This window comes from Vidua macroura, chromosome 21, assembly GCF_024509145.1.
Source record: "Vidua macroura isolate BioBank_ID:100142 chromosome 21, ASM2450914v1, whole genome shotgun sequence".
NCBI classification, from domain to species: domain Eukaryota; kingdom Metazoa; phylum Chordata; class Aves; order Passeriformes; family Viduidae; genus Vidua; species Vidua macroura.
Window position 1 is genome coordinate 3,598,638 of NC_071591.1, and position 24,019 is coordinate 3,622,656.

General features: G+C 51.4%; 3 protein-coding genes across 8 annotated transcripts in view; 2 read left to right on the plus strand and 1 right to left on the minus strand.

Moving 5' to 3' along the window:
* BRD3 (bromodomain containing 3) overlaps positions 1-10,064 on the plus strand; it is a 44,999-nt gene extending 34,935 nt beyond the window's left edge. For both annotated transcript variants that reach the window (XM_053996298.1, XM_053996299.1), the window contains 6 exons: positions 111-239; positions 612-803; positions 1,143-1,378; positions 1,883-2,175; positions 3,951-4,079; positions 5,214-10,064. In XM_053996298.1, coding sequence (XP_053852273.1) covers positions 111-239; positions 612-803; positions 1,143-1,378; positions 1,883-2,175; positions 3,951-4,079; positions 5,214-5,329 — 1,095 coding nt within the window. In that variant the 3' untranslated portion in view covers positions 5,330-10,064. The remainder of the gene's footprint in view (positions 1-110; positions 240-611; positions 804-1,142; positions 1,379-1,882; positions 2,176-3,950; positions 4,080-5,213) is intronic.
* A 1,550-nt stretch (positions 10,065-11,614) lies between these two features.
* Positions 11,615-15,199, minus strand: BRD3OS (BRD3 opposite strand). The gene is made up of 2 exons (XM_053996307.1): positions 15,132-15,199; positions 11,615-14,898 (listed from the first exon to the last, which is right to left on the minus strand). The coding sequence occupies exon 2, from the start codon at positions 14,325-14,327 to the stop codon at positions 14,058-14,060; it is 270 nt and encodes an 89-aa protein (XP_053852282.1). The 5' UTR covers positions 14,328-14,898; positions 15,132-15,199; the 3' UTR covers positions 11,615-14,057.
* Positions 15,200-21,738: 6,539 nt separating this feature from the next.
* The window catches only part of VAV2 (vav guanine nucleotide exchange factor 2), a 127,134-nt gene continuing 124,853 nt past the window's right edge, over positions 21,739-24,019 (plus strand). For all 5 annotated transcript variants that reach the window (XM_053996293.1, XM_053996295.1, XM_053996294.1 and 2 more), the window contains exon 1: positions 21,739-22,315. In XM_053996293.1, coding sequence (XP_053852268.1) covers positions 22,112-22,315 — 204 coding nt within the window. In that variant the 5' untranslated portion in view covers positions 21,739-22,111. The remainder of the gene's footprint in view (positions 22,316-24,019) is intronic.

Here is a 24,019-nt window from a genome sequence, read left to right on the forward strand (position 1 = left end):
AGGTTCATGTGTCCTCTATGCAGTTGCTACAAATGCTTTTTACTTATGGATTTTCTTTCTTTTTTTTTTTTTTTCCCTTTCCCCTTTCCCTTTGGCTTATTTATTTGCAGAAAAAAATGGACAGTCGGGAATACCAGGATGCACAAGGTTTTGCAGCAGATATTCGGTTAATGTTCTCGAATTGTTACAAGTACAATCCTCCAGACCACGAGGTGGTGGCCATGGCCAGGAAGCTCCAGGTAAAGGTGTTGGCAAATGCATCTTCCAGAGTGTTTTTAGTTCAGGTACAAGGTGAGATCCAGGTGTGGATCTGCTGTTGGAACTAACGAGGGAGATTCCTCCAGCCTTGGAAAGAGCCTCGTGCTCTCTGCAGGGCTGTTGTGCTCTTCACATGGCATGGACCCAATGCCACGTTCAGCTCCTAAAATATAATACTCCTTGGTTTTAAAGTAATTGGGGGATTTTCTTGGGCTTTCCAGATGGGCAGCCATATTCTGTATATTATTTACTTGTAGTGCACAAAGAACCCTGCTCCTGATGTATTTAAGAGACCAGAGTGAGCTGTTTGTGGCCGAGGCTCCTTTGGTCACCACTTTTCTTCCTTTTTGCAGGATGTCTTTGAGATGAGGTTTGCAAAAATGCCCGATGAGCCTGCAGAGGCCCCCCCTCCACCTCCCCCAACAGCCCCAGTGGTGAGCAAAAGCACAGAGAGCAGCCACAGCAGCGAGGAGAGCTCCTCAGACTCCGACAGCTCCGACTCCGAGGAGGAGCGGGCGACTCGGCTGGCCGAGCTCCAGGAGCAGGTACTGCACCATCCCAGCTCTGTGTCTGTGCATTAGACAGAGCACAGCAGCAGGAATTGTGTCCTGAAAAATCCCACCTAGGCTGGCATGCAGGGAAACATCCCCAGCCTTAGGGGAAAAGCATTCAGCTGTGCAGTCAGTGCATGTTGGATGTAACGGTAATTTTCTTCAAGATGGTTTCTCTCAGTGTTGATGCTCTCTCCTTCCTTCTGGGATCCCAGAGTATGAGCTGCTTGATTTTTGACTTTAGGGTGTACTTACACCTTGGGATGTAGAGGGAAGGGTTTGTGGAGGCAGCAGTTACCTTGCCTTGATGGTTTTTCTCCTGTTTCCCCCCAGCTGAAAGCCGTCCATGAGCAGCTGGCTGCACTGTCCCAAGCGCCAGTGAACAAACCAAAGAAAAAAAAAGAGAAGAAGGAGAAAGAGAAGAAAAAGAAAGATAAAGAGAAGGAAAAAGAAAAGCACAAAGTCAAAGCTGAGGAGGAGAAGAAACCCAAGGTGGCTCAACCACCAAAACAAACCCAACAGAAGAAAGCCCCAGCTAAGAAAGCAAACAGCACAACCACAGCTAACAGGTGAGAGCCAAGGTGCCTTGAGGGGAGAGCCAAGAGCTTCCAGCTCTGCCCTTAATTCCTGGGGAAGCTCAGTAGTTGTTAATTTGCTGCTGAATACTGTTCCCATTCCCAGACAACTCCAGGGAGCCTTTAACTTGGAGCTGGCAGTGGAACCACCGTGTTTTCACTGCCCAACTCTTTGAATCCCTGCCTGATTGCTCTCAGATAAGGTTCTGGGGGTTGCCTTTTGTGCAGCCACCAAGAACGTGCCATTTCATGGCTGCCCCCCTGCTGCTACTTGGGCTCCTTGTCACACTTCACAGGGCTAAAATATAATAGGAACACAACAGCTGATCTCAGGCTGCTGAACTTTTTCAGCACTTGTGGTGCTGCTCCAGCCATCTGACGAGAGCTTCAAAGCCAAGAGCATGGGGATGTTTGTTACAAGGGAGTCGGGGGGGGGGGGGGGGAAAGAATTCATTGCTGTGTCCCCATGAATGTTTTCATGCTTGACAACCTCCCCAGGCAGCCCAAGAAAGGAGGCAAACAGGCATCTGCAACCTACGACTCGGATGAGGAGGAGGAAGGGCTGCCCATGACCTATGACGAGAAAAGACAGCTCAGCCTGGACATCAACCGCCTGCCCGGGGAGAAGCTGGGCAGGGTGGTTCACATCATCCAGTCCCGGGAACCTTCCCTCAGAGACTCCAATCCCGATGAGATTGAAATAGATTTTGAAACCTTGAAGCCCACAACGTTACGAGAACTGGAGAGATACGTGAAATCTTGTTTACAGAAAAAACAAAGGAAACCATTTTGTAAGTTAACCTCCCGGGGCACGTGTTCCCCCCAGCAGCTCTTGGGCTCAACTTTGGAGTCAGGGCATGTGTACTGAGATTCTCTTATCCACCCGTCGAGTATGTGGTGGCAGGAGTTTTTAGAGATTATTTTCTCCCAAGGAAATGTACAGAAACTTCCTGGTTTTCTCTGTTCTTTCTTCCCATGGTGCAGAGACCTGGAGAGCCAATGTGTTCCTCTACAAGACCTGTGGGATGCCTTTATTGCTTACCCAGGCTCTGGAAGGCCCTGTAAAGGTTTCAGTCTCATTGTGTCAGGTGTTACATGCACACATCTGGAAGGATCAGTTTCTTATCCTGAATAGTTTAGCATCTAATTAGGAAGGAAACAAGAAACGTGGTTGGGATCCAAACCACCAAGGCAATAAATGATTTGCACAAGGTTACCTGGTTACCTGTGGATTCAGGGCGTGTCCAAGTTGTGTATTCACCCCAAAACTGCTCTTCCTGTGTGTCCTGATCACCACATTGGCCTCACCCTCTGTCAGTTCAGAGGGTGAGTGTCAATCTGCTGCTGAGTGTGTGGTTCAGTGTGGGACAGACTTTGTGTCTCATCCACAAAGCAAATTCCTGCAGCCCCTGGAGAGTTTAGCTCCAGCTGGACAGCAGTAGGATCACTTCTCTGAAGTGCTCCTGGCCCTCTTGGTTAAGGGAGTTCTGCTTTTAGGATTATGACACAAAAGCTACTCCTTGTTCTTGCAGAGCATCTCCAGTCCTTCCTCAGGATTTTCAGGAAGGCCTAAGCAAAGTGCAGGCTTTGACCTTTCTTTTTGCTTTATTTTTTTTTTTTTTCCTGAATCCTTCACTGTTGGCCTAGCTTGGGAAAGGATTTTCCAGAGTTCTTAGGAACAGGAAGCATCCTTCAATTTTGGAACCAGAGCATAGAGTAACAGAGATAACCTCAGATATCCACCCTGTGAGCCTGGCTGGACTCCTGTGCTGAGTGTTCCCTCTTAGGACTGTGCTTTCCAGTTTTCTTTTTTTTTTTTTTTTGTTGTTTTTTTTAAACCATTGCTTTAAAACAGCTCACAGAAATGTAGGTATTTCCTTGCTGGATCAGGCAAAATATCTGGCTCCTGTCTTGTGCTTCCAATCCTGGCCAACACCTGTGTTCAATTACTCCTCCTTTGGAGGAATATTTCCTTTCCTTGGCAGTGTGAGTGTTGCTGCTCCTTCTCACCCTTTCCATCCTGATGCAGTTACATTCCTGTTGTCTGCCAGCCTTTGCCTCAGTTGGTTTTTAATTTGCCTTTGTTTGTTTTGTTTTCTATTTAGAGCAACATAAACACCAGTAGATTCTTGCGTGAGGGGATCGGAAGTTTTAATGGCAGATGCTTTACTCCTGACAACCTTTAATGGGACACTTTATTTTACAGGGCAGAAAACCCATGTAACAATTCTGTAATTACAAATCTGTAATTATTGACCATATAACTGGCTGGTAAGTAACCTGTAATGACAAGGTTATTACATGGATATTTCTATCTTCTAAAATACTTTCCAGAAGATCTCTCTTAAAAAAAAATTGCATGTTACAGGATGGTGGTGATTTGATGAGCAAGGCAACTTCAGGTGTTGTCTTCTCTCTGGGATGTGTAGTTGCTGTGTGAGCACTGGATGTTGGCAGTGTCACTGCAGAGTGTGCACACAGATGTACATGCCCTGTAAAATAGTGATGTCCACTCTTTCCCCCTGCATCCCTGCACTTTCAGAAACTCTGTGTTCCTCCCCCACAGCTGCCAGTGGCAAAAAGCAAGCAGCAAAGTCAAAAGAAGAGTTAGCTCAGGAAAAGAAGAAAGAACTAGAAAAACGGTTACAGGACGTCAGTGGGCAGCTAAACAACAACAAGAAACCTGCAAAGAAAGGTAATGGCTTTGGGTTTATGGGAAAACAGCCCCCCAAAAGTGAACAGACTTTTGACAGGGTCAAAACCTCAGCCTTGGGTTTGTCCCTGTGACAGGAACCCTCAGGGAGTTCCCACTGAGCTGCTGTGTGGGGCTGCTTTGGTCCCTGGCCAGGTGGAAACTGCTGGGTGGTAAATAGGAGCTTGTCTGGGAGGCAATTCCTCCTTGAGAGGGAGGAGGATCTTCCCTGGGTTAACCTGGTGTGCAGCCCACACCACAGAGCTTCTAACACATTTCTAAAAAAAAATCCCAAACCCCCACGTAGCTCTAGACGCTCCAAAAGGTTCCCCCAGTGCAAACAAAGCTTTCACCAGGGGGGTTTCCTGTGCTCAGAGGTGACACTGCCCCACAGCAGAGCTCCTCTGTGCATCCCAAACTTCCACATCATGGTTTAGGGCAAATTTGGTAGAAAACCTTTGAAGGGGTTCTTCTAGAAAGTAGATTTAAGCAGCTTATTTTGTAACTGGTTCAGGAAAATATTTCTTTGGAGAAAAGTGGAAAAAAACTGTTTATTTAATAGACAAAGCATTTACTAGTACAAATAATTAACATTATTAAACAATAAAGCTTTTTTTGCTGCTTTAAAAGAGATGATAAATTCAGAAAGACTCTTTTGTGGGCTGTAACTTGACTTACTCAGTCTCTTATCAGTCTCTTTTGGTGTTGGAAATGCTGCAGCTCAGGCTTGGCTTGGTGGGCTACCAAGCTGTAGCTGCTCTTTTGGGTGTTCAGGGTAGGTTTAAACAGGTCTAAAGAAAAAAAACTAGAGTTGAGGGAACTTCTCTGCTTCAGCTAGCTAAAAACTAACTAAAAGCAAAGGAGAGCTCTGTCTGTCTGTGTGCAGACAACACAGCCCAGGATCAGGAATGTGGAGGAGTGCGTGCAGTTTCTGAAAAACTCCACGCTCCTCCTTCACCCTCAGAACCAGCCTTAAAGGTGCAAAATTTATTATCCAACATCAACAGAGCAGCTGGGGAGATACCAGCACCCTCCAGCCAGCCCAGGGCGGGAGCGCTGCCACCCCGTGCTGGGCACGACGGCTGCGGGCAAGCCTCGTGTGTTTGAGTAACCACATCCCTGCCCTGTTCCCCGCAGAGAAATCCGGCTCCACTCCCTCCGGAGGCCCCTCCCGGCTCAGCAGCAGCTCCTCCTCCGAGTCCGGGAGCAGCAGCTCCAGCGGCTCCAGCTCGGACAGCAGCGACTCGGAATGAGCTGGGACACTGGGACACAGCCCCCACTCGGACACCCCCTGCTCTGCAGTGTCCCCTCCCCTCCTTAACCCCCTGCTCTCGGCCACGCTGGTCAGGTTTTATCCCCTCTCTCTCTCCTCTGACTTTTTTATTTTATTTTTTAACTCAGTGTTACAAAAGGTATTTTACTTTTTTTTTTTTTTTTTTTTTTTGGGGAGGGGGGAGTGGGCTCTCTTTTAATAGGTCAAAGATCTTTGAGTGTGTGTGTGTGACTAGACTTTATGACAAATAGTTCCCTTTGCATAAAGTCTCTAAAATTTACATTTATCTGGAGAAAATTGGTCGAAAATGGAAGAACTTTGAGCTCTTAGCAGGAGATAAATAGAAAATTCTGCAAGGTTTGTAGTACATTTCCCTCCCAGCCCTTCCCTCTCCCCAGAATATTTTCTTTCAATAAGCCTGCCTGGCTCACACAAGGTAAAAACCATCTTTTTTTAAAGAAATCTCTGTAAAATGGTACTGTATCTGAAAGATGTTAGCTTTTGAACTAGTTGGTGTATTTGTTATTAGCACTAGTATTCTTAATCTCCAAGTCTACAGTGTGATGAAAATGTCAGATGCTATCATCTTTTTACATAAAAACAACAAAAAAAAAATCCAAAAAAATTCTCATGTACTGTGGATTGCTAACATGCTTTTTTTTAAATCTTGGTAGAGGCATAGGCACCTGTTCAGGAAGGTCTTGAAGCATGAGTTTAAATTTTAAGCACACGAGCAATAGAAGTGGTTGCATTTCTTGGTTTTCCACTCAAAAGCTTCACTTTTCCTGGGGATTCATTGGGAAGAAGGGAGCAAGGGACACACTCAAGTTTCTTGGGAATGTTATTTTTACCATTAAATAGATAATTTCCAGGAAATGGGACGCTCTCTATGAAAAGTTTTCATGGAATTGACAGGAGGTTTTTTTTTTTTGGCTGGAAGTTGTCAGCTGGAGCCTGGAGTGCTCCCTGCAGTGACCAGGACAGGTCATGTGCCCATTACTTGGGCATTTTCTCCATGACCAACACCTCAGTCTGGGCTTAAAATAAAGCAGCACTTGAGCTCCAGCTGAGGCTGAGCTGGCAGGGGAAGTGGAGAGGGATTTTGTGTGTGTTTGGGCTTTTTGCTTTTGGGTTTGCTTTGGTTTTCTTCCCTCTCCTCATCGTTCTGGTAGCGAGCTCCTAGAGAGGGGATGCTCCTCCTGTGTCAGGCAGGGTTCCACTTCCAGGCACTGAAATGTTTTTACCTCAATGAAAAGAAGAAAGAGGGGAGGGAGAAGAAAAAAAAAAAAAAAAAGCTGATTTTTTTAAAGCTTGCTGTTTTTTTTCAGTCCAGCCTAATGTTTTGACCTGCACTGCTGCAATACACCCTGGTTTCAGTGTCCCTAATTTCATGTATATACCATGACTTTATTTATTAAACACCATTGGTTGTTTAAAATGTAATAAAACCTAACAAAAGCAAAGCTGGGGTTCTGCAGGCCAGCAGACAGGAAGACTTTTAATGAGGTTTAAATCAGATAAAAAACAAAACAAACAACAACAAAGCAAATAAACCCCCACAACTTTATTTATATACCTTGGACTTTCTACCTACAGGTGCTACAGTCCAGTCTCTTGTGTGTTTGGTGCTCTGTCATGTTTGGTGTGTTAATTTTTAGATTTTTTTTCCTCCTCTTTTCACCCCAGCCCCCTTTTTTCCTGTTTTGTACAGATTTTGGAGACATACACTTCAATACAATTTTATTTTCTCAGTGGTCTTTTTTCCTCCCCTCTTTTTTTGTTTTGGTAGAACAATGGGGGCTTTATCCTTTTGTAACACAATTTTAGGAAAACACCAGTTCTATAATTATACCAAATTTGTAATCTGAAGGGCAGAAATTTTATTGTAAATTCTTTTTATTGTAAAGAAAAAAAAAATACACAGTTCAACAGAAAGTTCTGCCTTTCCATCTCCAGCACCAGCCCTTAAAACTGCCTCTCCCCTGAGGGGTAGCCCTAAAATTCACCTTCTGTGCTCTCCCAGTGGTGCAAATTGCTCCAGATTTTATTTTCCCTGCAGGTGAGTGGTCCTGGAGCCCCTCAGGAGCTGGGCAGGAGCTGGGGGATGTCCCTGTGCTGGCAATCTGGGAATCCCTGCCTGCTGTAGCATTCCAAGGTCTGCACTTCCAGCTGCACCCCTGCCCATCAGCCAAGGGTGATTTGCTGGACACTTGGGCCTCTCAAAATTCAAAGAAAAATGTTCTGCTTTTTTTCTGAAATTCATTATTTTTCTTTTCCATTAACAATAGAGGTCAGTTTTGATTTTTTTTTTCTTTTTTTTAAGTTCTGCCCTTACAAAACCCTCCCCCAGACAGATCCCTGGTAATTTACTATGAGGAAATGTAATATTCACCTAATTAAGAGCTTGGGTTTTTTTTTAACGGGGTTGGGTTTCACCTGTGTTTCTCCTGTTGCCTGCGACTTGAATGATCAAAACCAAGGAATATTTTAAGGAATAATTGCAACCAATTCATTGCCATGGCTTTTGGATAAACAAACTCCCAGTTTTCCCTTCCTGGGGCCTTTCCCTGCGTGCTTGACCCTGAGCTGTGGTGGTGGCTTCCGTGGGGAGGACGAACCGGAGGCGACAGCATCACTGCCACAAAAAAACCTGGGAATTTCAGCTCTGGCATCATCCTCTGCCATCAGGAACAGCCCCTGGAACACACAGACATCCCTCAAGGAGCCACGGGGCTGCCCCACCAGAATTAGCTGGGAAAGCTGGAGCCGGGGGTTGAGAACCACGTGTGAGGTGATGGGAAGAGGCATGGCCTGAGGCTGGCTCAGCGCTGGAGGATCCCTGTTTGAGCTGGAAAACCATCCCAGCCTGGGGGTTTTCCAGGAAAACAACCTGCCAAGGCCACCACGGGATGGGGAGAATCTGCTGCACGTCTTTGATCCACCAGCTGCAACTTGGGCTTCCACTTATTGGGAAACTTGGCGTGGAAAGTGAAGTGTTCCCAACAGAATGGAGCAAGGAGAAATCCATTTTGGCATGACTGAGGGAAGAATTTGGTGACTCCTCACTTCCAAATGCTGTCCTTAAACTTTTCCATTCCCAGCTTATTTGTAGTGCTCTTTATCCCCACCATGTCCATGGGGGTGCCTCCTGTACATCCTGAGTTTCTCCAGGAAAGAAAAGATGTTTCCAGTCCAGAGTGAGTAGCAGCAGTCCTAAAAGAGTTGGGAACTGAAGCAACAGAGCATTTATTTAACTGGGTTTTATTGCATGACACGTCAGTCCAGATATCACAAAATAACTTGGAAACCATCAAACACACAACGTTTGAAGAACATTTTTAAACTTAAGAATAAAAAAAAAAAAAAGAAAAAAAAGGAAAAAAAAAATTAAAATTTTTATGGTAGAATTTTTCTTGAATGAACAAAGTTTAACTTTGTTTTCCAGGGGAAACTTCACTGAAATCAGTATGATTTCATATGTATGCATACACACAGAGTTTTATTGAAACTGCTTTTTTCGGACGAATTCCTGTTTTGACAAAATATCTGACCAGACCTTTCTCAATCAACCAGCATTACTGCACCTTTTAAAAACTTTGTGAACCTTTTCTCTGATTGTAAACTCAGCCTGTCTCGTGGCTCAGTGGGACCAGAGGGAGATCCCCAGCCCAGCGACCGAAGGAATCTCTCAGCTCTCTGCACACCAAATGTGTCATCTACACAACAAAATCATTTCAGTTTTGGTACTGATGTGGTTTGAACCTTGCCTACCCCCAGGGTTTGGAAGTGTGGGAGTGATGTTTCAGGGCTGTGTCACTGCTGGGGGGGTGGTGACCCCCAAACACACACAAACATCATTTCTGTGTGTGGGAATCCACAGCTGAGTTCCCCCTGAGCTCTCTTCCCTCTTCTCTGTGTGGCAGAAGCAGACTGCAGTTACCTAACCTGGTTCTTTCTCTGCTTTGGGGACTCTTAGAGCAGTTTTTAATTTTGGGGTTTTTTTTCCTTGTTTTGAAAGGAATGATTTTTTTTTTTAAAGCTGGGGTTGGAGCTGAGGGGAAGGGATTGGGGCATGACAAAGACAAACCACAACCTTTTTAGTAGTGGATTTTAAATTCTCAGTCTCTTCTTAACCTTGAGCAGTTGCCACTAGGGCTAACTGTGGGCAGGCTCTGCATCAGTAAAGAGAAATTTAGGATTCCTTACACAGCAGCATTATCTTGCTTGAGCTGCATTTTGTAAAGAAAATGGTATTTGCATATCTTTTTAAAATGTCATTTTTAAAAAATAAATTAAACCACCAGCTAGGATTTGACACAGGCCACTTAGAACACAGCCCTGATACTGGCATAACCAATCCAGAAAGATTTGTTGTTGTATTTTTTGTTTTGTTATTTTGGGGTTTTTTTAATATTTAAAAAATAAAAGAAATTGTTACTTTTCTGTATGATGTGCATGCAAATTTACCGTAACTCTTTTTCTTAAAACTTTTTAGTGCCATTTCTAGTATATTCCTGTAAATGTCAGTTATTGAAAAGAAACGAGTCATTGTAAGTAGTTTAGCTTGTTTATTGCAAATTGCTGGCCTCAAACAAAACAGAATTTAAAAAAAAAAAAGAGTTAGAAAGTAATCTTTGATGTTACTGGTAATCACAGACCCTGGTCCTGGGGCATTCGTTTTGTTTTCATAATAAAAAGAAAAATTGTTTGGTGTGTGCAGTTTGTTCCCATATTTTCCCCTCTCCTCATCTTTTCCAGGTGTGGCACTCAAACGTGGACTGAGCAGTGCCAGGAGCCAAACATCAGGAGATTGAATCCTGGTGCCACGAGTCCTGGACTAATTTGGAAGTTGTTTTGGGGAATGTCACACTCAGAGGGCTGATTGCCCTCCGAGTGGGGGCAGCTCTGGGGTGTCTGAATCACAGCTGAGTACCTGGAATAAAACTGCTTTAAATCCCCTTTTTTTTTGGTGAGGGAAACTCAGCTGCTCTCATGTCCCAGGGCAGCCAAGGAAGGGCTTGAGCTCTTCCCCAGCATCCTACAGTCTGCAGGGTCTTAAATTCTGTGAGAATTGCTCCTGATTGAGGTAAGTTGGGCTGAAAAGGGATCAGCTTTCAGGCAGGTTTGCTGCTGGCTTCCTGAAGCCACCGGGACCTGCAGGAAGCAGAGGGACTTTGTCACCTGCTCTGTGAGCTCAGGGTGACCTGGAAGGCACAGCTTGGAAAGGGGGGCCTGGAGCAGCTGGTGCCAGTGCCAGCAGAGTCCTGGCATTGCTGTGTGGGGGCCAGGATCTATTTTGGTCATCAGAGAGGACTGGGGTTGGTTTTGCTGTTTTATTTATGTGTGAGGTGGGGTTACCAGAGCCAGGCTGCCCCAGAGTTAATCTTTCTCTAACCCTGTTCCTGCTCACTGCCTCTCCAAGGCTTCAGCAAACCTGTTCCACTCTGGTACCAGTGACAGTCCCACGGGCTGTTTGTCCAACCTGTCCCCTAAACAATCTCCTGTGATGTTGCTGTAGCATTTGCAGGCGAGTTATTTCTAGGGGCAGCAGGCAGAGCTGTTTCTTCACGTTGGGAGGAGGCTGAGGACACACAGGACACGACTGAGGTTCAACTCTCGCTGCTCATGCCTTGAATCCTGGGGCTGGGTCTGCCAGAGGGACTTTGAGGGGCTGGAATGAGTCCAGAGAAGGGACCAGAGGTGGGGAAGGGTCTGGAAAGTGAGTCCTGTGAGGGGCAGCTGAGAGGGCTCAGCCTGGAGGAAAAGGAGGCTCAGGGAAGACCTCCTTGCTCTCTACAGCTGTGTAAACCGAGCTTGTGAGGTGGGGTTTGGTCTCTCCCAGGACAAGAGGGAACGGCCCCAAGCTGCATCAGGGGAGGTTCAGGTTGGACAGCAGGAGCAATTCCTTTGAGGAAAAGGTGGTCAGGTCTGCACAGGGAGGTTTGGAGTCCCCATCCCTGGAGGTGCCCATGGAAAGTGTGGACATGGTGCTCTGGGCAGGGACAAGGTGGGCACAGGCTGGATGTGACAATCTCTGAGGTGTTTTCCATATTAATAATTCCCACTCAGAGCTTTCCTTATCCTGAAAGTGCTGCTGGCCTTGGGGAGCTGGAGGAGCCTCCCCTGCAGCTCCCAGTCCAGTGCTGTGCTGTGGGAGCCCCAGCAGTAACTGAGGGAATTCCTCCCTGCCAAAAGGGGAATGCCAAAAGCTGTCACCTGTGCCAGAGCCATGGACATGCAGGGGAAAAACAGCCACGCACAAAGCTGCATTCAAATCATTTTAATGCACTTTATCAAAGAGGCTACAACAGTGTTTGAAATAAGTGCATCACCACCACACAACTGGCTCACAGAACAGCCACAGCAGCCACTCCACAACCCTGCTGTGACCAGTGACACACAGAAATGGAAAACTACAGTCACATTCACAGAGATGGAAGGACAACTCATCCTCTTCTTCCTGCACTGTCACATCCAGCCTCCATCCTGGAAGAATTTATGCACATTCTTACGGGTTTAGTCTTGTACAGTCCAATTAGCACTCTGCAAAATAACTGAATTTTGGTTTACCAGCCACATTAACAAAAAGAGACTGATTATACCCAAAATAAGCATCTTCCTTACTGAAATTAAAAAGAAAATAAGTGTTGGATTTCTTTTTCTATAAGAAAAGAAAATGAACAGCTGGTTTGGGGGATGTGCTGTTCCTTAAACTCCCAGAGTTCACGTGCTCCCCAGGGCTGGCCTGGAACCCACCTCTCCCTGCTTCTCCAGGTGAATCCACCTGCAGTTCCCAGGGGAGCTCTGGGCCCAGCCTCCTGCCTGTTTGAGTAAATAATCTCCTGTTCACTGAGCCAGGAGCTGGAGGCCCAGGTGGGTCACATCCCTGGCACTGCTCCCCCGGCACCTTGCCGAGCCTCGCTGGGTTTGTGAATCTCATTGAACGCTTGCACTCGGTTGAAAAACATTTATTCACTGAGTTGTTTCTCCTCCAGAGCTAGTCCTGACAAAACCAAGAGGGTTATTTGTGTGCAGAGCAAAGCAGCGAGGTCCAGCAGGTTTAAATCTACGAGCACACACACAAGGTATCAAACACCAACGCATGCAGAAATAGTGCTTTTAAAAAAACAACAAGCTGCCTATTGTTTGCAGTGCTATGGAGCAGGGCTGAGTACACCAAACCTCTATGATTTCACTCTAGAACAGGTGTGTTCTGCTCAGTACATTGAGTTCAGCAAGGTTGAGTGTCTGTGTGTTTGTTGTAGCATTTCACCCACGCGGGAGAGGTGGGAGAGATTCTTCACCGTATTAAAAAAAAAAAAAATAAAATAAAGTGCTTGAAAAAATGCAAAGGAGGTTTTAGATAAATAGAACAGAAGTAATGACTGTGCCTAATAATAGGCAGGTAAATAATCCATCCTGAAGCTGACATCAAATGCTGATTTTCCTGGAGCTAAGCCTGTGCCCAGGCACTGCTGGGTGGCACACACAGCCTAGGCAGGACAGAAAGGGCAGAACCCTGAAGAAGAACTTTCATGCTGAACCCTGGGTACATAATTCACACCCCTGGAAGTGGTAGTTTTGTTTTTAACAAAAGATTCAGGTGTTTGCTGGGCTGAGTTTCTCAGCGTGATCTTGCCTTGAGCAAGTCAGGATTCAGCACAAACTTAAACCTGAAAGCAGCAGCCTCTGTGCCCAAGCAGGGCAGTGCTTCTCCCTCCTAAAATCCTCCAGTTAATCCTAACAATCCCAGACACAACTTTTAAAGTACATGCACCAAACCTACAATCCAACCTGAACTAGAAGTTAAACCCTTCCAAGCTACTGCATGCGTTAAAACTTGAATGCAAAGCAAACTCCAGTGGCCTCTTTCCTTCTGCTCCCCGTCCCAGGAGTGGCTCTGTGCTGTGCAGGAGCTTCCTCGTGTCCCTTAGGACCTCTGTGTATTTGCAGGGGTTTCTTGCTGTTGCTTTCCTGGGCCTGTCCCTCCCTTTCGGGTGGTTCACTGGGGGATCTGTTCCTGAAAGGAGTCAGCTCCCCTGACTCCAGAGCTCCTGTTGTTTCCATGATCCCACACCACGGGATCAGAGAGGGCCTTGGCTTTGCATGAAACTCCAGCACACTTTTCCTACCAGGTGTTTTGAAGGCTCGGATTAAATTCTCAACCCATTTTCTCCCTGTTCCCACAATAAACCACTCCATTCCCTGGCTGGAAGAGACCACTTCAGGGCAGGAATTAAAGACAGACAGGGCAAACAGAACAAGTAATGGCCAGATGGTTTTGGAGATCAACTTCTTAAAACCACAGCCTTGATGGGAATAGATCTGTGCTCGCCTCTGTCCCACCAGCATTCCCAGAGCTCTGGAAATGCACCAGGACTGGCCAGTAAGGGTGGCTGGGGACGGTGCCCAAGTGCCAGCGGGTGTTTCTCAGGGCACACGAGCCTCTTAAGTACAACACATGGTCCAGCACGGCCCCTGCCAAGATGCTGGGCAGCAACAGGCTCGAGAGCTCCCCAGCCAGACCGGGTTTGTTGTACACACTCAGCGCCATGCAGAATGGGAGTCTATAAACAGCAAAATCCAGCAGAAACAATCCAACTTCAGCCTTCCCGGAACGCCGCTTCCTGTGCGGGGCTGTGAGAGGGTGGTGCACACCCACCTCCCCCAGCTCTGCTTCCTCTCCACGTGTGGGTTCCTGCGGGGAATTACATAATAGCACAAAACTTGGACTGCCCCGTGTCCCTGGAGACATCCAGCTTGTTTTTGTCCCGCACCAGGATGGCTTCGTTGCCGTACTGCGAGTACCACATGCTCCTGCTGCGGCTCAGGTAGGTGTTGGGGGGAGCTGACTCCAGTTTCTGCTGCTGCTGCTGCCAGATGAGCAGGGAGGTGTCCCTGTACCTCAGGCGGGCGTAGCCCTCGGACAAGGCTTTCTCGGGCAGGGGCACCCTCCCGTTCATCACCGGCTCACTCATCTGCCCCAGGAGAGCTCCACCAACGGGAGCTCCTTCCCAACAGCTCCGGAATAATCCCCGCTGGGTCTGCCCAGGTCGGTGGCTGCCGCTTGGAGCTCAAGGGAGAACATCCCAGGGGACGGCTCTCGGGATCCACGAGCTGCTGGCACGGCTCAGGAGAGGGAGCAGGGCCCTAAAATCGCAGCAGGCAGCCTGGCCTCGCTTTAAAAAGCCACACCAGGACTTCTGAGAGCTCATCCAGCGGTGCTACTGCTGCGTGCTCCGTGCTGGGAAGGGCCCACACGTGCTGCTTGTTGACAGTGCGTGAAGCATCTCCATAGGTGCGAGCAGCCGGGCAGGACAGGCCGAGCGGGCCTGGATGAGCTGAACTCCCTGGAGAACGGATCCCGAAGCCGTGAGAGGTCAGAGCCCAGAGGTCAGCGGTGGCCAGGCCCGCGCACGGCCTCTCCCCGCGGATGGACGGGAGCCCGGCACGTCACGTGCTCAGGGATGCAGGAGAAGATGCTCGGCCCCGCTTGTGGTACCCGAGCTGGGGCGGGGCGGGGGGGGGCCCGGCACCTCCGGACCGCACCTGCGGGACACAGCAGGGTCACCCCACGGGTGCCACCGGGGGTCCCCGCCCTGCCAGCCTCCCTCTCCGTGCCCCCCCCTCCACCACCTCCCGCCCGCCCCCAGACCCTTCCAGCGGCACCGCGCACCGTCCGCGGCTGTCCCGCACCCCCGGCCCTGCCCGCCCCGAGCCGGGGGTCTCACACCGCCCCCCCGAGGGTCCCCCGCGCCCCCCGCCCGCTGCCCCGGCCCCACCGTGCTGCGCTGGCCGGCCCGGCCCGGCCCGGCTCCGCTGGGCTCGGCGGAGCGGCCGCGGAGCTCCGCCCGCCGTGATGCGCTCGGGAGGAGCCACGGCCGGGGCGGGGGCACCGGCGGGGGCCCGGCGGGGAGAGGGGATGGCACGGCTCGGGTGGGGCCGTGGGCATGGCAGAGGGGTACCCGAGTGGGGTGAGTAGGTCCGGGGATGGCAGTGGGGTACCCCAAGGTGGATTTGTGGGTCCGGGAATGGCAGAGAGGTACCCGAGTAGGGTGAGTAGGTCCAGGGATGGCAGTGGGGTACCCGAGTGGGGTGTGTGGGTCCGGGGATGGCAGTGGGGTACCCCAAGGTGGATTTGTGGGTCCAGGGATGGCAGTGGGGTACCCCAGGGTGGATTTGTGGGTCCGGGGATGGCAGTGGGGTACCCCAGGGTGGATTTGTGGGTCCGGGGATGGCAGTGGGGTACCCCAGGGTGGATTTGTGGGTCCGGGGATGGCAGTGGGGTACCCCAAGGTGGATTTGTGGGTCCAGGGATGGCAGTGGGGTACCCCAGGGTGGATTTGTGGGTCCAGGGATGGCAGTGGGGTACCCCAGGGTGGATTTGTGGGTCCAGGGATGGCAGTGGGGTACCCCAGGGTGGATTTGTGGGTCCGGGGATGGCAGTGGGGTACCCCAAGGTGGATTTGTGGGGCCGGGGATGGCACACCCACCCCCAGTGGATGTGAGAGTCCCAGGGGTGTCACCCAGCACTGGATGTGCAGTGTTGCAAAGGGACACCCAGTCCAGCGTGTGCTGAGCCCATACTGGGAGCACTGGGGCTGAACTGGGGGAGTCCTCCCAAGTGCTGTCCGTGGGAGAGGAGCTCTCCCGGCTGCCACAGGCTGGGATTTCCAGCCCTCTCTCCTTTCTGGCGGGTGCTGGGAAGCTGCAGGCACCCTTTGCACCCCTTTGGGCTCCCCTGTGACCGCCCAGCCATGGGGTGAGGACAGGCAGGGACAGCCCTGTGTGCTGCCAGCCTCATGCCACTGTCACCGCGGGCTGCGTGGGGAAGGACGTGGCTGAGCAGCCCCTCCGTGACCTCCTCCCATCACCGCTGTCTGCCCCGGCCCTCTCCTTATCCCGCCTGCCCCCGGCCAGCGCGGTACGAAATATGTTTTGAAGAGAGCTGCAGGGCTTATTCTTTTCCTGATGCTGCTAAATTTAAGCTCTCAATCTTCTTATCTCCTGTGAAGGCAGCGCCATCTAATCTCCTGCGAAGGACCCGGTGCATTTACCCGAGCAGAGCTACTCCAGAGCTACTCCTGGTTGTTCCTCTCGGCCTTCACGGACACAAACAAGAGGCTGTGGTTTGCTTCCGTCAGAGGGAAGGCATGCTGCAATTCCCTGTTCCCAGGAGATTTAGGCCAAACACAAAGAAGGAGGAAGTAAAGAGAAAAAAAAAAAAAAAAATAATGACCACACTATTAAAATGTTTATTATCAGAAATATCCTGACTCTGCTGCTTTATCTGCTTCCTGCTAGTGCAGAGAAGCCAGCCCTCGTGGAAACTGCAGGAAAAAAAAAAGTGGAAAATCATTTAGTGGACAAGATTTAGGTTTTTTTTAAGGCTCTCTTGGTGTTGTCTGTAAAATTCCTGGCTCTGTTATCACCAAACTAACAGAAGTTGGTAAGAGGGGTGGGTGCACTGCCGAGTAGGATTGGAACCTGCCACCAACTGCCCTGACCCCTCCCCTGGACCCATTGCTGTGAGTCCCTTGAGTCAGGACCCTTCCGAAATAAACCATGGGGGCAGCAGCAGGGGAATGGATGAGGTGAAATCCAGGTGCTACTCAATGGTTTGTTCCTCTGCACCTTCCTCCGAGGAAATCTCTGCTTTGCTGTCCCCGAGCTGCCTCAGGCTGTTCCTCTGCTGTGCCATGGCTGCAGTGAGGGGCTGGGCTGGGCTCTTTCCCTCTTGCCCAGCTCCCAGGGCTGTGAACACTCCAGGTCTGCGTCACGATCCGCTTATTGCGGGGTGTCGTGATGGTTCTTTTCACCGATCCCAAAAGTGCAAAAAAAGGCAAACAACAAGGGACTGTCAGTTAATCACAACAAATGCACCTTTATTAGGGGCCAAAACAGTAAATGCGATAGTGGGGGATCAGAAAGGAGATAAAAGGATAGAGAGAGAGAGAGAGAAGAGGGGAATGGGAATAGCTACCAACACAGGCGAGATCCTCAGTGCTCCGGACGATGGGGATCCGTCTGTCGTGTCGGGGGAGTCTTCGAAGTTCTGGTCGACTCGGGGCTCCAGTTATAGTCCACAGAGGAAAGAGGGGGGAACAAGTGTAACAATGAAAGTCCATTGTAATCGCCACGTGGGAACAGGTGAGTCCACAGAAACCACCAAAGCAAGACGAATCCAATGAAGAATAAGTCCATTTGAATCACTGAAGGGAAACAGGTCATGTCATTAGTGGTCAGACCACCAATTTCCCCTCCTCCCTATAGCAGGGGTCTCAGTCTCAGTCCTTGGGAGGAGGGTTCTCATTCTTTGTTTGTCACAGTGGTAACGAGGCAGATGAAGGGTCTTCAATGAAGGACCACGGGAGTCACCCCAAAAGTTCATTTGGCTTAAGAACGGAGATTAGAAGCAGGCTGCGCATCAGGCTGTCCCGTGCTGGGTCCATGTCAGGTCTTTGCCAAGTCCTTGCCAACTCCTTGCCAAGTTCTTACCAGGCCTTGTTGGGAACAGCCAGCATGACGGTTCAGTGGTTCCACCTGTGCTGTGTCCTGTTCTAAGCCAGAACTGCAGTGGGGGAAGGGATTCTTTCTCCTGGCAATCAGAAGGCAGAATGGAAAATGAGGGGCTTCAGATGGGCTCTTACAGTCTGGCTGATTTTGATGGGAAACCTGTTGGGATGGAGCCCTGTGGAGGATTCTTAATTAGTGAGGGTGTCCCAGCAGCACGGTGATGGCACTGGGAGCTGTTAACTGGTGCTTGCTGGTATTCAGCCCAGCTGGGGCATCCCAAAATGAGGCTTTTCCACAGAGAAAGGCCAGGGAAGTGCCAGCTCCACCTGCTTGGTGCCCGGGGTCAGAATCCTTCACCGGTGGAGTTGCACTCTCAGGCTACACAAAGAGCACCTGTGGCTGAGCGCTCCAGCACAAGAGGAGAATCCAGTTCATCCCTTCTGCCTTGCATGGAGCTGTGCCAGGTTGATTTTCCTGCTCCTTTCCGTGGTGACAGGCAGTCACCTCCACGGGCAGCTCCAGGAGGTGGCTCCTGCACGAAAGGCTCTGCTGGCAGCGCTGCAGAGCCCTTAGCAGCAGGATAATTGCAGATAATTGCAGTGACTGTGGCAGGGTGCACCTTGTCTGGGCAGGTAGATCAGGCGTGTGATGAGCCAGACAGAGGATTATTGTCTGTAGCCAGCAGCTGAACGCTTTGGTGGCCCTGTGGTTTCCCCCTGGCTGATAATCGAGCAGTGGGTTTGCCGAGCTGGGGCTTGCACAGCTTTCCTAAAATAGTCGGTGAAAGGAGATCACAAAATCTGAGGGCATGTTGCAAATGGCACGTAGGCTGTGTGACAGCTGCCGTGCCAGCAGCCGGGCCGGCTCCTGCTCTGGGGACCCTGGCTGGAGACACGTCCCCTGGCAGCCAGCACGGCTCCGGGACAGGCGGCTGCACGCCTGGACTAATCCGGAAGGTGGCAATGGCAATCCACAGACACTGCCTGGCTGCGAAAAGAGGATTTCCTGGCGCTGTGGATCTGGTGTTTAAGGGATATTTTCAGAGGGGGCTGCACTGTGGCTGCTTCTCTGCACGTCGAGAACTCTGGAGTGACACCAAACATTGCAGGAAACACACCTTTCTTGGAAATGTGGCCATGTCCCGGGGATTTTGGGGTTGATTTGTAAGGTATGCTGTCCTCATACATGTTAGTGCATTTAATTTCCTTCCTTCCTTCCTTCCTTCCTTCCTTCCTTCCTTCCTTCCTTCCTTCCTTCCTTCCTTCCTTCCTTCCTTCCTTCCTTCCTTCCTTCCTTCCTTCCTTCCTTCCTTCCTTCCTTCCTTCCTTCCTTCCTTCCTTCCTTCCTTCCTTCCTCTCCTTCCTCTCCTTCCTCTCCTTCCTCTCCTTCCTCTCCTTCCTCTCCTTCCTCTCCTTCCTCTCCTTCCTCTCCTTCCTCTCCTTCCTCTCCTTCCTCTCCTTCCTCTCCTTCCTTCCTCTCCTTCCTTCCTCTCCTTCCTCTCCTTCCTTCCTCTCTTTCCCTCCTCTCTTTCCCTCCTCTCTTTCCCTCCTCCCTTCCTTCCTTTAGTTCTGCCTATTCCATGCAGGACTGGGATGTCCCCAGCGAGCTCTGTGACGTTCCCAAAGTGCCACCACTTCACCAGCCAGGTCCCCCTCACGTTCCCTGTGACCCGAGCTATGGGGGCTGCCTGCCAGGCTCCTCGTCTGTACACACGGAGATATTTGGGGGTGAAAAATCACAGTGTTCTCTCTGACAGCATCTTCCCGGTGCACCCAGCCACCTCTCGTGCGAGGAGCTGAAACAAAAGCACGTGGAGCAAAGTCTGAGCGGAGAGAAAATCCAAGCTGGGTCCCCAGCAGAGGGTGGCGTCAGCCCCCGCCCTTCCCGGCTGTCATTCCCTGTCATTCCCTGGCTGTCTGTCATTCCCCGGCTGTCTGTCATTCCCAGCAGTGCCAGGAGGCAGGAGAGGGGAGCACCAGCCCCAGCACAAAATCCAACCTCTTGAATTCATCCACGCTCCCTTTGAGCTTTAGGTGCACCTTGAAAACAGCACCTGGGTGCTCTCCACACCCCCCATCCTCTTGGCAGGACAGTTTGTACAATCTGGAGCTCACAGCTCACCAGCGTGTGCTGGATTCAAGCTCCTCCCGAGCCTGGCTGCACAGGTTTTGGTTGTTTTTATTTTTCCTGCTCTCAGAAATACCTCTGCCATCAGCCCTTTGGGTTGCTGCAGAGGTGGGCGAGGAGCGTGCTTGCTCCGACACCTCCCACGCAGAGCCTGGCTCTGCAGCTGCAGGGATTGCTCCCAAGTGTCCAGGGGCCAAGAACGCTTTTTATTACTCCGTAAAAAAGCTAGGCTGTGGCTCGCAGCTTTAATTATGCACATACAATAAACTCCTCTGTTGTCATCTACCTACAGACCTGACCTCACACGGCAGGCTGGCTCTAAAACCAAAATTATCCCTGGCACGACTCCACTGCCTTCAGTAGCCTCGTGATCCCTGCCCATGGGCGCTGTTGGAGGGCAGAAACGCTTCGTGAGGAGCTAAAAGATCAAGAAAATCATTCCGAGAAAGCACCTCCTCAGGGCATGGGGAGTGTGGGCTGAGATCTGGGCACTCCCAGGGCAGGGCGCAGCTCTGATGGTGACACTGGAGCGTGTGGATGCTGCTCCCTCTTGCATGGCGCTCCTCACACCCTGCCCTGGCCCAGGGGCACAGCCGGGCTGAGCTCTGGACAGCCAGCACCTCGGCACGGAAGAACTTCATCTTACAAAAAAAACACCAAACCCTCAAACTTTCCCTGGAATATTAAACAATTGTCTTCTGTTCGTCGGAGAGATCCTCCTTCCTAGGCTGAAAATGAAGGATCGTGGCTGTAGAGTTGCTCTTTCTCCTTTATCTCCGCCTGGCTGCATTTGGAAGAGATTAGTGTTGCATTTGTTTGACATCCAGGTTAATAGCTTCCCTTCGTCCCAGTCCCGGCTTCCGGTTTTGGCTATCTGGAAAGCCGGGCTGGAAATTAATCGGCAAACTCAGGGGAGAGAACCTCGGAAGAAAACTCAGAACAGATATGAAAAGAGGCTGTTCTAAGCCGCGCTGATTTGGAAGGAAGCCACCGGTGAAAATGAGAGATTTTTCAAGAGTTTGCTGCCAAGGAGTTAATGCCTGAGAGTCGAGGTTTTTAATAAGTACTCTGGTAATTAATTATAGGAGTTGTCCTCCCGTTTGAAAGTCAAAGAACGCGATGGATTGTTTGGGTTAAACACCTCCCCTGCAGTATTTGCAACCCAAACACGGGATGACGAGTGGGAGCGAGCGGTCAGACAAAGCGGGCTCTGTGTGTGCGTGTGCGGCCCCGGGGAGGCGGCGGAGCCCCGGGACCGCTCCTGCCCCTGCCCGCAGGGCTGGGGGGGACCAGGGGGAGCCCTGGCGAGGGGGGACCCCACAAAATGCGGTGGCGGCGACAGCGAAGCAGCGCCGGGGCTCTGGGCGGCTTTCCCGGAACAGGGAGAGGAGCGGCAGCGGCGGGAGGGAGCGAGGGATACAAGGGAGGGGAGAGGGAGGAAAAAAAAAAAAACCACACACACAACAAAATACAGGAAAAATAAAAAAGGGGAGAGGGGAAAAGGAAAAAAAAAAATATTGGGGGAAAAAGAGTCAAAGCGCCGCCAAAGCCCCTCCGCCCCCGCTCCCGCAGACAAAGGGGCGGCGGGGCGGGCCGGGGGCGGGCCGGGGGCTGCTCCGCTGCCCGGGGCGGGCAGAGCGCTCCGCTCGCTCCCGCGGCGGCTGCCCGGCTCGGCCGCGCAGGTGGGGTCCCTCAGCGGCGCAAGTTTCCACAGGGGCACCGCCACGGAGTTGCGCGGGGCGGCCCCGCCGTGCCCGCCTGTCCGTCCGTCCGTCCGTCCGTCCGCCGCTTTGTTCCCGGAGGATGCGGCGCGCCTAACCCCGGCCGAGGCGGTGGGGCCGCAGCGGGGGCAGGGGCAGCCCTCCGCCGGAAAACTCCGCGCCGCCCTCCTTCCTCCTCCTCCTCCTCTTCCTCCTCCTCCTCCTCCTCCTCCTCCTCCCGCTCGCAGCCCCGGCGCGGAGCGATGCTCTCGGGGCCGGCGGGCGGCGATGGAGCGGGGCGGTAGCGCGGAGCCGCCGAGCACAGCGGCCCCTCGGGCAGCTGCCCGCGGCCCCTGAGCGCCGGCAGGAGGAGGAGGAGGAGGAAGAGGAAGGCCGGGGGGAGCGAGCAGAGCGCGGCCATGGAGGAGTGGCGGCAGTGCGGCCGCTGGCTCATCGACTGCAAAGTTTTGCCCCCGAACCACCGGGTGGTCTGGCCCTCGGCGGTGGTCTTCGACCTGGCGCAGGCGCTGCGGGACGGGGTGCTGCTGTGCCAGCTGCTGCACAACCTCTCCCCCGGCTCCATCGACCTCAAGGACATCAACTTCAGGCCGCAGATGTCCCAGGTAGGAGGGGGAGCGGTGCTTGGAGGGGTGGCTGCGTGGGGAACCCCCAGGAGCACCCGGATCCCTGGATGCGGCTGCTGCTCCCCACAACTTGGTGGGATGCGGGGATGGGATGGGATGGGATGGGATGGGATGGGTGGGAGAGCGGCTGTTTCAGCCCCCCGGATGCCCGGCAGCCCCTCCAAGGCTTTATCCCTCCGGTTTCTCGCCGGTCCAGCGCCGGGGGAGCTGCGGCAGGACGGGAAAGGCTCCGGAGCGGGGAGAGAACGCCCCGGGCAGGAGGGAAACATCCCCCTCGTGTTTACAGTCATGGCGAAACAAAAGCAAATAACAGGGCTAAGAGGAGGAGGAGATGGGATTATTGGGGGTTTTCATGGAGGCGCTGCTTCGTCTGGGATGTGCGGGAGGAGCGGGCGCCGGGACGAAACTTTGCCTGGGAAGACTCGAAGCAAAATAAATGAATAAATTTACGAAAACCTCTGATGCTCTGCGAGCCTTCCCCAAGCCCGGCCGGGCAGGGAGCGAGGCCAGTGCAGTGCCCGAGCCCCGGTGCTGCATCCCCGCAGCGGGAGATGATGGGGGGCTCAGGTCAGGGACCCCAATTTCACCCTTGCCCTGTCCCCTGCCCCGCTCTCATCGAGGCTCTCCCATTTTGGGTCCTTTAAAAGGGCTCCATCCTTGGGAGTGTTTCCAGTTCCTGGTTGGTTTGGTGGAAGGAGGCTTAAACAAACGGAAAAAAAAAAATAAGTAAAATCAGCTCAGGTTGTTTTGTGTCTAAATGTTCCGCTGGTGTTTTTGCAAGCTGAGCTGTAGGTATTTGCATGGGAATCGGGAAGTGAAATCGATTAGAACAAACGAAATGGGGGTTTGTGCCCTGCCCGCCAGCAGCCCCTGTGTTGACAAGCTCCTTTTAGAGTGTCGGCTTTTGTTTTTGAACAACAGGTTCTAGCGGTGAAATTTGAAGGGAAACTTTCTGTCTTTAACTTCGCCGAAGCCTTCAAGGATAAATAACCTCCAATGCCCACACGAGCTGTGTTCCTGTGCTGTGAGAGTGAATCCCTCTCCCTTTTTCCGCTGGAGTTTCCTTCCAGGGCAATGTTTTTTCCCAGCTGTTTGTCCCCTTCACCCAGCAGGACACAACCACGTGTGGCTGCTGTGGCTCAGGACAGCCAGGAGCTCCCAAATTTGGAGCCCCTCTTTGGGGAGCAAAGGGCACTTTGCTGTGAGGATGTCCTTGATCCTGCAAAGCACCAGAATGGGAATCCCCAGCCCTGTGGTGAAACCCGCCCCGAGTAAATAACAACACGTCCTGATGCCTCTTCCCAGGGTGGAACAATGCTGGGAGATTTCCTCTTGGCTTTCCAGCCTATGAACTGATCAAACTGTTTTCCGCTCAGGCTGATGTTTCCAAATATAAACTGCCATGCAGGAGCTGTGGATGTGGAGGGCTGGAGCTTTCCTAGAACATGCTAAGAAGGGCACACTGTGTTTTGGGTTTTGTTTTTGTTTTTTTAAGGAAATACCGTAACCCCACAAAGGTAATTTTGGTGCTGTAGCTGCCCTGTGGGGAGTTCAGGATGGGTTTAAAGATGTGGCACTTGGGGACGTGGTTTAGTGGCAGATTTGGCAGTGCTGGGTTATGGGTTGGACTCGATCTTAGAGGGCTTCTCCAGCCTAAACTCTGGCTCTGTGGGAGCTGTGCTG